This window comes from Setaria italica, chromosome II (assembly GCF_000263155.2).
Source record: "Setaria italica strain Yugu1 chromosome II, Setaria_italica_v2.0, whole genome shotgun sequence".
In the NCBI taxonomy this organism is placed as follows: domain Eukaryota; kingdom Viridiplantae; phylum Streptophyta; class Magnoliopsida; order Poales; family Poaceae; genus Setaria; species Setaria italica.
Window position 1 is genome coordinate 48080209 of NC_028451.1, and position 13323 is coordinate 48093531.

Genomic DNA, 13323 nt, shown 5'->3' on the forward strand with positions numbered 1-13323 from the left:
AGTGAGATCCTGGTTATGCCCCTGCGCGCGCGCGCGCGATCCATACGGTGCTAGCCCTGCTAGTGCTGCATCGATTTACGAGCAGGGTAGCAGGGAAGAGAAGATAGCTCAACAACCAGGCAGATGCGAATTTACAGCATTTCACAAAAATCTACAAATTTACTTGAACATAATTATAAAAAATTACATTATTCTAGTAACACAATAGTTCAAATTTCTGTGGTGACAAACAGAGCAAAGCAGTAGCAATTCTGTCTTATCTTGTATTGGGAAGCAAATAGATGTTACGATGCGAAACTCAAACTATAGCCAACAGATAAGTTGCAATTTCTTACGTTGAAGCTCAAAAAGTAAAAGTTTTACAAATTAAAATAATTCACTCTTTGCAGAAGATGTAGAGCTTTTATCCCTCTTTTCTCTTCATTTTATGTTTGAACTCTTTTATTTACAGTTTTACGAGCAAAGGCTTATAAGCTTCCACTACATCTTTTCCACCTCTGGGTGTGGGTGATTTATTAAGACACTTACTTTTCATTTTATCAAGCGCACCTATTTTTAGTATATGCACATGTTTCTACATTAAAAAAATAAATTAACCTTATATATGCATAATAACAAATGACATATGTACATGCAAATTTTTGTACAAAATTATGATCATGCATGAAGGAGATAATTAGCTTTGGAAAACATGTTCTCTTCTGTATTAGTTTAGACACATACATGAATATGTGTTTGTACAAACTTTTTAAGTGTGCATATTCTAAAACAGTGCACCGCGTACAGTTTTACTTTTCTAAAAAGAACTGTTCCGTAATAGGTGTGAATAACCGTGCGTGCGTACAACCAAATACATATGTATCGTTTTGTCTCGAGATCTAGATCAGTGTAATTTTACCTATGTTATTTTTTAGGCTTTTTAGCTTACAAATGTCTGAGGTGTAGTTACATCATATCTAAGCTTTTCTGAATTTCCGTAAAATCATATACCATTTGTATTTTGTAATGTGAAAATGGATTGAATTATTTTTACATCATGGATCGGCTTTTGTGTCTTTGCAAATCGCAAAGGCAAAGTGATTTCAAAATTGGATAAGTAAATGCTAACTTGGCTATATCGTCCCACACGTATAGAAGCACTCTCTCTGGCTGCGGGTGCACGCATCCTTAGTTGCATCCACCTTATTGCCCCTCCGCCATGCTAGAGGACCGTGTCACTTGAGTTCCAACACGTCCATAGCCTCGTCCCAAAAGCCCACGGTTCATCGCCAACGCCAACCAGTAGAAATGAGTTGACTGAGAATCGAATTAGTGGGTGAACACTACTACTAATATACTCAAAGTTACTTGTGATTGTAAATGGGCACCACAATTGCCACAAAGTTAATTGCTTATGCATAGTATATGCACCGTACCACTTGGTTCCCAATGTCCCTAGACTCATGCGAAAAGCCCAATGCAGATGATGCACCACTAAAGACAACAAGTCAGCCAATAGAAATGAGTAGTAGACGAATTAGTGGCCATGCATGGCCCATGGGTTAGTCGTTGTACAATTTCCTGGACTGGATGGCGATTTGGTATCACTTGATGACTTGATGTTCAACGACCAAATACCTTTAGCTCATGTCAAAAGTCCATGGATGATGCATCATCAACTAGTAGGAAATTAATGAGTGGAATAGAATTACAGGGTCAACAGAGATGGTTTATACAATTTCTCAGAAGGTTATTCCAGAACAGGCTACGGCTATACTGATACTCCATAGCATTGTTTTTTTAGTGTCATTAGTGTCTCTCTTTCAGGGCAACAGGAGTAAATTAATTACCGACACGAATAGGAATGAAATGTTGACTGCTGTTTGGCTTCGATACTCCGGTCCTAGTACTTGATTGCAAGTTTAACCAACCTCTGATGACTCATCTAATACATACAATCTCTTCCTTGATGAAAAATATTACCGGCACGAAGAATTAAAAGAGATAATCAAATAGAGGATCACCGGTAGACGACTGGCGGGTAAAAAATATAGAAGTCTGTAATGTGTAGTGCTGCATGCATATGCAAGGTGTGGACGACTGTTGCGAGCTGATTAATTCGCAACGAATTTACGTGGTACGCAATAGAACGCCGATCAACCATTGTATTGGATATCGAAAGTAATTGACACAACAAATCACGCTAGGTCGCGCCACGACGATATCCGGTAGACACTGAATGCTTGCAACTGACGCATCCATCCACCGTGCAGTTAACAATCGTCTGCTTGAGATAAACTAGGGTTAAAAAAAAAGCAATGCAGCACCCTCATCATTTTTACTTTGGCTGATGGTGTAATCATTTTCGGGCGCGCGCACTTGTGCGTCGATGACGTGCTCGCTTTTCAAATCTTTTTTTTTTTGGAGAGGTTGAATTTATTCAGTTCTGAACTTCTGATATAGCAACATTCACCACTTGGACTACATTTAAGTTTGAGTTTGACAGGATCAAGGACAAGAATTCGACAGGCCGTGTTTCGGATTTTTCTACCTACTGCGTCATAGTCGTACAATAAACAAAGGGAGACGGAAAAAAGGGGAAAATGACACATCTGATTTTCTGCTGCGGATGAGAAGAAGCTGCATGAAGCTACGAGGAGACAAATGGCAAGTAATTCTTCGCAGCATACTGCATACGTACAGAATAAACCATTAAGAAGAGCTAACAATTCCACAAAGCATGCATGCGCAGTGCAGCGTCTTTCTTCATTGAGAAGATGGATGAGCATGAATCAGTGTGCTAGTGACCACGAACTGAAGTTGTTGCATACCTGAACATGAACATGAAGGCGAGGGGTTCGTTGATGCTTGCAATTCAAGAATAGCGGCGAAGTGAGGAAGACCTTGATGGAGAAGGAGAACACGTGCAATATGTATACTAGCTGCTCCGGTCCATGGAGAGGAGAGGAGAGCGTATCCATGCACGTGCCCTGCTTCTCCAGCGTGGTCCTCCTCACTGATCTCATCCTCTCTTGTGCTCGATGGAAATGGTGAGGAGGAGTGCGGAGGAGGAAGAAGCCCCTCCCTTTTTATACATGTACGCGAGGCGCGGGGAGAGAAACGAGATGGCGGTGGTGCGGGGTGTTGGAGCAGGTAACCAGTAATCTGCCTGGGTCATGGGAGGTGGAGGGAGCCTGTTGCCTGTTGGGAACAGAGAGAGGCTGTGAAGCAGAAGCAGAAGCAGAAGCTTTGCTTCGCTGCAACCTCTGTCGGGCCACTTATGCGTACGCGAGACGGCGAGAGGAAGGCGACCCCCAAATAATCCCTCCCTCTTGCAGTTGCACCTCACCTGAGACACGCAAGTATATAATGGCCCCCTGCATACGTGGACAGTGTGCCACGCAAGCCTCAGTCTCCCATGGAGATGTAAGGTGAGCTCGATCGTCGCTGACAAAGCAGCAGCCAGCAGTGGCCGGCTGTTGCACGGTGGATCGATCGATCAGCTTGTTACAGGCGGCCACGGGCCAACAACAAACTCGCTCAGCCATGCCATCGCCATGTGTTGGATCCTATGAGGACAGCAACGCAACAGAGCCCGGAGCACGCCTCCGGTGACAGCGAGCGGTCATCATGCACGCAGGGCTTTTGCCGTTTGATAATCCGCTAATCTCCACATGCTGTGCCGTTGCAACCAAGATCGCCGCGGATTTTTCAGTCCTGTCGACGTAGTAGCTTTAGAGGTGTTTGATACCAGTAGACGTGTCACATCAGATATTCGGATGCTAATTAGAAGGACTAAATATGAGCTAATTATAAAACTAATTGCATAACCCTTAGACTAATTCCCAAGACAAATCTATTAAAACTAATTAATCAATCATTAGCAAATGGTTACTGTAGCACCACATTATCAAATCATGAACTAATTAGGCTTAATAGATTCGTCTCACGAATTAGATTCCATCTATGTAATTAGATTATGTTTAATACTTATACTTAGTATCCAAACATCCGATGTAACAGATGCTAAAGTTTAGGACGTGGGGGCCAAACAAGCCCTTACAAAGTTGGATCGAATTGAATTGGATGGAGCGCCTGCTGTTGCGCTCACTCACTAGCTACTCAACAAGGTCACGGCGCCATCGCGTACGATCCTGACCGCGATGGTTGGCCTGGGAATTGAGCGGCAGCAGGGACGTGGATCGAATCGGGACCAGTGGAGGCGACGCTAGCTGTAGGCGAGGCGGCCGGCAGCGGCCGTCCCCGTCCGGGCTGCCGGCGAGACGAGAGCATCACTTAATTCAGAGCGCTAGCATTTGGCAGACTCTGGTTTTGTCCGTTGATTAGGGACAGTTAAGTTTTTTCAAGAATTAAGATGCTTGTGGTTCTGGAAGATGATGGGAGTAGACCGTATGCATATGCAAAGGACGAGACCTAACTCGGTCATGTCATGGCTTGTATAGCACTATAGATGACCACGACCGCTGTTTCAGAAATTAAGGAACTGTTCGGATAGTAGGCTGTGTCACATCGGATGTTCGGATGCTAATTAGAAGGAATAAATATGAGCTAATTATAAAACTAATTGCAGAAACCCTATGCTAATTCGCGAGACGAATCTATTAAGCCTAATTAATCCATCATTAGCAAATGGTTACTGTAGCACCATATTGTCAAATTATGGACTAATTAGGCTTAATAGATTCGTCTCGCGAATTAGAGTTCATTTGTGCAATTAGTTTTATAATTAGTCTATATTTAATACTCCTAATTAGCATCCAAACATCCGATATGACAGGTGCTAAACTTTAGTGGGGTGTATCCAAACACCCCTAACTAAATAAAAGTGTGAATGATGATCACCACTTTTGTGTAAGACAACTAAACTACCTACTCCTGTGTTGTCCGTTCATGCGTCAGCATCCATGTGTATGTAATTAAGCAGTAAAGTGCAGGCCATGCATTATGCATCAGCAAGGCCTGTTCCAATCCCTTTTTGACACGCACAGCTAGCTAGCTGCTGCTCGATCCAGCCGAAGCCCCGAGCGCAGGGCGCTGTCGCGATTAGCCACGACCCAGAGGAGTGGCCTCGACCTCGAGCGCTGAAACCCTGGTGGATCTCACGGGACACACACGCAAAGAAAAGAGTTGGGTTCCATCGGCAGCGGATGCGGGGAATGGATGGATGGACAGCGAGAGTGGGAGACGGCCGGCTCGGGCGGAGGAAAACCACAGCAACAAGAGAAGGGATGGTGACAGTGGTGGACGGGATCCAGGGCCAAACTCTCGAGACTGATTGGCCCGGGGCGCGTAACGTTTTCTCTTTGCGCTCGAGTGCGGAGGCCTTCTTCCCATCATCTTCACCCATCCAACTCCATCGATGTGATCTGATCTCATCCAGGGAAATGGATTTATGACCGTTTACCCGACGCACGCCACGCCACGCCACCCCACCCCACCAACGGGGGAGGGGAGACCTACCGCCATCAAATCAATTTATTTGGATCTGGCGGACGGACGAGTTATTTGGATGCGGGATGCCGTGATGGCTACCGCCTGACACGACACCATGGATGAAGAAGGATACGGTTAAACCGAATATTAAAATAACCATTAGACATCGGCCTCTTGGAGTTACCACGCGGATCACTGCATATCATTACAAAAGAAAAGGCCGTGCAAAATGCATCCCAGTGTTTTTTCTAAGAAAAAAGTTAGCTCATTCGTTGTTTCAGAGTTTACAACGGCATGGATACCAACAGGGATACATTGCCGGTAGATAGAATAAGCAGCAATCTAGCCAACAAATGAGCTACCTCATTAGCAGTGCGGCTTACATGAACAAAAGCAACATAAATAAATTCACTCACCAAAGATTTTGAAGTCAGCGACAATAAAGCCTGCAGTGGATCTACCTTTGGCAGCAGCATTCAGCCCTTGTTTACTTCACCCCCAACTCCCAACTTTAGCACTATGCAAAAAGAAGATTCCCCATCACATCAAACTTGTGGTACATGCATGGAGTACTAAATGTAGATGAAATTAAAAACTAATTGCACAGTTTTGTTGTACTTTACGAGACGAATCTTTTGAGCCTAATTAGTCAATGTTTGGACAATAATTCACAAATACAAACGAAACGCTACAGTGTACTACAGTGCCAGCACAGTAATTTGGCACCTCCCAATTTAGCCAACTAAACAAGGCCTCACCTTCTTGATCAAGGTCAGACAATCGGATTGAAAAACCAACTTGTTGAAATCTTCCACCCGAGCAAGATTGACAGCAGTTCAATGCTAGTGCTTCAGCAATCTACGGTGTGGTAACACACCGTGAAACGACTGACGACAAGCTGCTAGAAACATATTTTTATGGTCCCAAATCACCACACCACACGCCGAGCTTGAGGAAGAAGAAAAGACTGACGCATCAACATTCACACAAACCAAGCTAAGTGGAACCCACTTCTGAGGTTGCTTTTGGGTTGCACACCTTAAAGAATGAATTGGTTTAAGACAATGGCATCATGATCATATCCACATATACTTGTGTCTTCTTAACAAGTGATTTGTGGCAACCTTTACTTTCAGAATTCCTAACATCATTGCGGGCCTCCCACGTACGCTAGCACACAACTGCGAAAACAACAGCTTGAGTTTCATTGCATCTTTTCAATAACCATAGTCTTGCATTACTCAGATTCTTCCTACTTAGATAGTTAGATGTATGTCATACTGATGCTTTATAGGATCCAAACTGTCGAGGCAAATTGGCACATCAAAAAACAATGTTCATCCCAGTGTTGGTTGCCGGGGAAAACAAAAGAAAAAGGAAAGGGATCAGCTGCTGCATGCAGCGGACTGCTTATTCCGTGGAACATTTTGTTTTTGGGGTGGTCGGGCCGCCGGACTCAATTCGGTCGGGCTGCGAGAAGCAGCAATTGCTATACTTTTGGGCCAAACTTACTAGCTGGTTTGAGCCCACGCTCAGCCTGGCGCGGCGTTCCAATGTTTTCTTCACGACATCAATGCAGGGCCCAGTTGAAAGAGAGAGCAGGGCCGTTTCGACATCAATGCAGGGATGCCACTGCGACACCCTCTCTCTGCTGCTGAATTCAGCAAGGATCATCACGACCCTCTCGAATGCAGGGATCACGCTGCGGAAAGCAAAGCACCCCACCCGCATCATGATCCGCCCACCCCCTGGGCAGTGGCACGCCTGAAAAGCTCGCGACCACGACGACGAATCCAATTCTTTCTCCCCGACAGGAGCGACGCTCGATGGACAGACACTAACAGCTTACCATGGGGGAAAACCAAAACCATTCCTGCTGCACTGCACAGTAGCTCCAATGGAAAACTGCGTCACGAGTTGGCAGCCGCGCACAAAGCACCAGTGGAGAGTACACCCAGCCGGCCAGTCCTCGGAGTGGAGTGGGGCACTCGTTTCTGATCTGATCCGTGACGGCCTCGCTTGGCTCGGATGCTGCTAGTGCCAACAAATTATGCCAGCACCCGCTGAGCCTCATCAGTCTCACTGCCTGAGCATGCCAACCGATTAACTGTTTTCCTATAGCGGCATCATCCCTAGATCGCCCAGCTGGCCGTGCTGTTCCTGATGCTGTTTGCCGGAGTAAACAACTGCCGACATGCGTGGCACCTTGTCGTTTACAATTCCTCGAGCAGTTGAGCACCTAGCCCGTGAGTGCAGTGCACCAACCGCAGCACGGAGCATCCAGATCTGCTTCAGAAAAGCGTAAGGATCGAATTTATCCCAAACAAAGTTGGCAATCATCACGAGTTCACCACTGCATTCCCATTCTTTTCTGAAACGATAGGTGCTCTCATGCGAGACCGTGTTTTAATTTGTGCTACGCGGCGCACATCTGATAGTTGCTCCGATCCTCAACCACCACCGATTGACTCGACCGAGGTCAAAGCAAGACGACGCAGTTAAAATTGCTATTCAACCCGGTGCTGTTAGTTATCTTGAGTAAGTAGTAAAACTGGTGGTACTAAGTGCGTGCCTTTCACTACCTGCTTTCCGGGTCTACATATAGAGAGTCCTTCCTTAAACTAGCAAGAATCCAGGCGACCAAAGCAAAGTGGCATCCGGTTGCATTGCGCTCCGACAGATGGCATCCAAGGCCGTCCTTCTCCTCGCGGCGGCCGCGGTCGCCGCGGCGTGCGTTCTCGGCACCTCGGAGGCCAGGCTCGGCAAGCTAGGCCGGCTCGTCATCACCGGCGTCGTGCCCTGCAACACCGGCAGCCTCATCGACATCGCCACCTCCCCCGTCTTCCCGAGTACGTGCTAGCTGCTCATCACCACTTCTACTCAGTCGCTCCTGCTCCTGGAGCTAGCTTCTTTGGCTCACGCCAAGCTCTTGGGTTGTTTTCTTCGATGCTGCATGCAGACGCGGACGTGGAGCTGCGGTGCGCGGGAAGGATGGTGGCGGGCGCGACCACCAACACCAACGGGACCTTCTCCATGGAGCTGGACATGACGAGCGCGCTGGCGGCCTTCATCGGCGGGTGCACGCTGGTGGTGGACACGCCGCTCATCAAGTGCAACGCCGACCTCACCGACGTCGGGACCCTCGTCTCCTACCTGCAGGGCCCGCTCACGCGGCTGCTCGGCGGCATCTTCCACCTCTTCCCCGCCGGATTCTCCTTCCACGCCCGGCGAGAATAATCAGCTACTAGGATGCAACATGGTCTCATGTTCTCTCGTCTGTCTCTACCCAGCCTTCCTGGAAATGGATTCATACAATGGTCGTACTTGTACTCTACAACAGATGTGGTGATCTCTGTAAGTCCAAGGTTGTTCAGTCTTCAGTGTAGGTATATGCTACTGTAGTACGCAAGATTGTTAGTATCGAGTCACAATCAAACTGGATCGTTGGGACGACGATTCTCATACAGTTATACTGTAACTTAAGAAGCTTATTGGCAGCGGTAGTCCTGCTACCCGCTATCAACTGCATGTTTTTGGACATTCGTGTGTACTAGAAATCATAGGGAAATTGATCCAAGTTCTGAAGTTTTTGTTGCGTCTTATGCATGCATGACTAACATCGATACCGTTGGCCACCATTCTTTTCTGAAGATAAACCTGTCCCCCTGCATAGTAATCTTGAGCTTATCTACCACCCTAAATAAGGGAAATTTGATGATGCTGGGAAAACACGTTACACGCCTGATGATTGTTGCTTGCTTGGAAGAGAATCTTCTTGTGTATTAAGCGGGACTCGCTAGTGAGTTCGCCTTTTGGCTGACACTGGGATTTTTTTTTTCTGAACGACTGGTAAAAGGTGCGCTGGAAACAAAGATATCCTTTCTTCCTTGCTTTCTAAAGACTAAAGAAAACATAAAGGCAAAAAAGAAGAAGAAAGAAATAGCACTACTCACAAAAGTTGAGTGTAGCATGCGCCCTTACCTAACTGCAGCACTGCTTTTCATCATTTCACTTCCACCCTCTGAAGACAAATAATACCAAAATTTAGTTACCATATGATGCTGAGGGTACGCTTTATTTTTCAAATCAAATTGAAGACCCAGTGAGGATAAGAACAACAGAAGCCAATGACGTTCTGCACATGCCCGGAGACCGGAGTCACAGTGGTTAGCTACTCATCCTGCACATATTTGCAGTCACCGCTCAGCACTACCACCAATCTTCCGCCGTCAGAAATGCAGAAGTAAAGACTAAAGAGCACATTCTTTATTTTTGTTCTGTGCATCACGGTCCTACGTGACAAGCGCTAAATCGTGAATAACCGCACTTAATCAAAGCCGATAGCATAAATAATCAAGAGATGAAATCAAACTCTGCCTCCAAGCTGTATCATATATACACGCACACTCTCAACTGAAGAACTGAAGTACGCGCAGTTAACATACAGCTAGCGCACAACCGCTTCTCTTCCAGTACCCATGGCGTCCAAGAGGGGCCTCCTGCTGGTGATCGGGGTCGCGGTAGCGATCGTGCTCGCATCTGGCGCGCCGCCTGTCCAGCCGCCGCGCATCCAAGCCGACGTCGTCGTGATGGGCTTCGTGCCCTGCAACAACGGCACGTCCATGAGAACGGGCTCTGCTCCAGGGTTCGCAGGTCCCCGCGAGCTCTAACCCAACCGTTAGCTTGCTTTTAGATTGGTGCCCGATTTGTCGGTGACCGTGCTTGTTACCATGGCACGTGCAGGCGCGGTGGTGCAGCTGCAGTGCACGGACGGCGCCGACCTGGCGGCCAACGCGACGACGGACGGCAAGGGGAGATTCCGCATGGCGGTGAACACGACGGTGGCGCCGTCGAGCGTCGCAAGCTACTGCGACCTCGTTGTGGACACACCGCTGGCCTCCTGCAACCCGGCGCTCCCGGCGACCGGGATGCTCCAGTCCGACCTCCGGCTCCTCGTCAGCATGGTCTTCTTCCCGCGGGGCTTCTCCTACGTCTCGGCGCCGTCGACCGATTAGCCACACAGCTTCTATCGAGTGGGTGTCACGCGCCGGCACTCTTCAACAAATCGATGATCGAGCAGTATACAGGCACGGGGTTTTGTATCGGCTTGAACAACTAAATATTTGGCCATTTGCAAGATGCGAAATAAAATGGCACTTGAGAAGAAATTCCCCAACTATCCCATTAAAATGATATATTCTGGTCTCTCCCTTTCTGCGGAAGTGGAGCTCCGTGCTGAGAGGAAACAAAAGAGACCGGGTTCCTTGATCGAGTGATGCGCTAAGATTCAGGGCTCAAGGTTGGGTATTAGCTGTAGCCCCTGCGCACCTGGAGAGAGCTTTGGGGTGGCACAACGGCCGACAATGGAGGCCGTAGAGGTGGCGGAAGAGGGGAGACGGTCTTAATGATATGACGGCCGACATAGAATTCAAAAAGACTTTCTTACAAGTATATTTTTTACCGCATAAATAAATGTTTAGTATAGTAGTTTTGGTCCAAGTGTTACCCTACAAAAGAAAATAGTAGGACTTGAAAAGGTCTACTAAATTTGGCCTAGCCAAAAAAACCCATCATATCATTCAAATCACACGAGCTAAAAGCCTAGCCCATCTCAGTGTCTGGAGACCTCCCTTTATGATTGTGTACACTTACAGAATTGTTGATTTGGTATGGCAAATTATATAAAAACAACTTCGTCAGCAGTCTCTGAACTGAGCGCAGCTCATCTGGTGTGATGGAACCTGCCCGAGGGATAAGGGTACCTATTGCTCCCCACCGATCAGGATACTGGTCGGTCCTGACAGGTGAGCCCGTCCGACCACGCCGTGCGGGCCAAGGCATGAACATACGTGGAGCACAAGTTCGGAGGTCGGGTGAACATTCTGTCCGGATATCACGGGATACTTGTTGTAAACCGACTCAAATTGCTTTCCATGTAATAACCGACTAGGATTAGATCCTATCCGATTGTAACCCTAGGTCATCAGCATATATAAGGCGGCCAGGGGTGCCCCTCGAGGTTAACGCAATTTACCCCATGGCACGTTAACTCTTCGCACCTGCGATCAACAATACAATCCACCAGAACACAGGACGTAGGGTACTACTCTCCGGAGGCCCGAACCTGTCTAAACCTTGCGTCCTGTGTTACATTCAAGTTCTTGGTCTTACGATCTCCCCCGCCTACAAATCTACCACCTAGGTAATCCCCTGGTTGACTGCTGGTCACTAAATCCGACAGTTAGCGGGCCAGGTAGGGGTGATTGTGAGATCCTCCCCAGCGAGCTCGATGGCATCCCGCCCCGACGTCATTTTCCCTGAGAACATGAATGACTTCCTCGCCAATCCTATCTAGCTCCGCTTTGGGAGCATGCCAGTGGACTCCAACTCCGCCGCCTCCATCGCCGACTCGGTGTCTGCTACCAACTCAGCATCCGTCGGACCTGCATCAACGGAGTAAGATCTTCACTCGAGGATCATCAAGCCGCTTGCCTAGCAGGTCGGTGATCTCTCTCTCCTAGAGAGGATCCCGCGCATACTCATGGCAACCCGCCCACCCACACCCTCCGATCTAATCGCGGGGCTAGATCGCATCGGCAACATCATTGCTGAGTGCATCAACCTTTCTGATGCGGTACTACGCCTCGGAGGGTCGGCACAGGGCTCTCCCCATGCCCCTTTTGTCATCAAGAACTCGGCTGTCATGTTTTTCGAAAAACCCGTGCAGTCTTTCTAGATTCAATCTGACGGCCCACCCAGGTTCTGGACTACGGCGAGTTCCAAGTCCCTCGCTTCACCCTAACCCCAAACCCTTACGGCGAGGGCGACAACGGAAGCTCTACGTCAGTAGGTCGGGAAGTCTTCGCTGTCTTCGCCGACGAACCTTCTCATGATGGAAAAACTTCCTCCCAGGAGGAAGGGCCAACGAGAGGAATTGAGATCACGGCAGGCACCGCCAACAGGAATGAGACGAGCAAGTTCGTCAGCCGTTTGCCGCCCCTGCAATGGTCGGCATACCGCCCGTCCCACCGGCACCTAACAACGGCAACTATGGTGGCCAGGACGATGCAGGAGGTCGGCAAAGGCGCCCTAACCCCCTGCGTGCTCGCAATCTACATGCAGACTTAAAACAAGCCGGCTACAATGTCTTTACCACACCCTAGGCCAACCTGGGGGTGTCTTTGCCGATCTGGAAAACCTTCCGAATTCAGAGCAACTACAGTGGATCCGGGTGCACCTCCGTGTTGCTAATGCCCAGATAGAGGAAAAGGCCCAGTCCCTAGCGCGCTCAAGAAGCTGATCGTCGCACTCAAGATCTACATCTACCCGGCATTCTCGAAGCCGATCTACTCAGAGTAGATCCGATCATAGTCGAGCTGACCACAGTCGCCACAAGGGAGGCCGGCTTGAACCCATTCAAGAGGAGGAGGTGGTCCAGTCCAAGGCAATGACCACCATCCTGACGACGACGACCACTGACCAGATAACCACCACCGCGACAACTGCCGTCATGACAGCTAGAAGACGGTGAACGCCACGGTCGGCCTAGTCGTCAACCTGACCGCGATCTCTACGACCGCCATGACCTCCGTGGTGAGCTCAAGGACCGTCACTAGGAGTAGGATGAGGCGGAGCTCCAGTGGTGCACCCAATACAACTGTGACTTCGGTGCTCTAGGCGGTCGTCAACCAGCCAAAATGCGACGTGGAGTAGGAGGCCCGCAATCGGGAGGAGGAGCTACGCCACCGCGACGATTACGACCGTCGCTACGGCACCCCTGGCAATGCCTACAACCCACCCCAGCATGACAACGTGTGACATCTCAAGTAATTAAGAGCCAAATCAAGAGAAATTAAGAAATAAGTCAAAGAAAAATCAAAATGGTTGTGT

At 48.4% G+C, this 13323-nt stretch overlaps 2 protein-coding genes and 1 long non-coding RNA gene across 3 annotated transcripts; 2 read left to right on the forward strand and 1 right to left on the reverse strand.

The window, feature by feature from the left end:
- Positions 1–2439: 2439 nt before the first annotated feature.
- On the reverse strand, positions 2440–3299 carry LOC111256509. The gene is made up of 2 exons (XR_002676620.1): positions 2811–3299; positions 2440–2668 (listed from the first exon to the last, which is right to left on the reverse strand). It is a non-coding gene; the product is annotated as an uncharacterized LOC111256509 (long non-coding RNA).
- A 4740-nt stretch (positions 3300–8039) lies between these two features.
- LOC101773035 (phylloplanin) lies at positions 8040–9021 on the forward strand. Its single transcript, XM_004958616.2, has 2 exons — positions 8040–8282; positions 8393–9021. The coding sequence occupies exons 1-2, from the start codon at positions 8114–8116 to the stop codon at positions 8668–8670; spliced, it is 447 nt and encodes a 148-aa protein (XP_004958673.1). The 5' UTR covers positions 8040–8113; the 3' UTR covers positions 8671–9021.
- Positions 9022–9830: 809 nt separating this feature from the next.
- Positions 9831–10612, forward strand: LOC101772630. Its single transcript, XM_004958615.3, has 2 exons — positions 9831–10086; positions 10177–10612. The coding sequence occupies exons 1-2, from the start codon at positions 9912–9914 to the stop codon at positions 10446–10448; spliced, it is 447 nt and encodes a 148-aa protein (XP_004958672.1). The 5' UTR covers positions 9831–9911; the 3' UTR covers positions 10449–10612.
- The last annotated feature ends 2711 nt before the right edge of the window (positions 10613–13323 follow it).

Excerpts from the sequence above, each read along its gene's own strand:
- LOC101773035 (XM_004958616.2), top strand. The coding sequence starts at position 8,114 with ATGGCATCCAAGGCCGTCCTTCTCCTCGCGGCGGCCGCGGTCGCCGCG. Across the intron at positions 8,283-8,392 it reads CACCTCCCCCGTCTTCCCGA|ACGCGGACGTGGAGCTGCGG; the intron begins GTACGTGCTAGC and ends TGCTGCATGCAG.
- LOC101772630 (XM_004958615.3), top strand. The coding sequence starts at position 9,912 with ATGGCGTCCAAGAGGGGCCTCCTGCTGGTGATCGGGGTCGCGGTAGCG. Across the intron at positions 10,087-10,176 it reads CTCTGCTCCAGGGTTCGCAG|GCGCGGTGGTGCAGCTGCAG; the intron begins GTCCCCGCGAGC and ends TGGCACGTGCAG.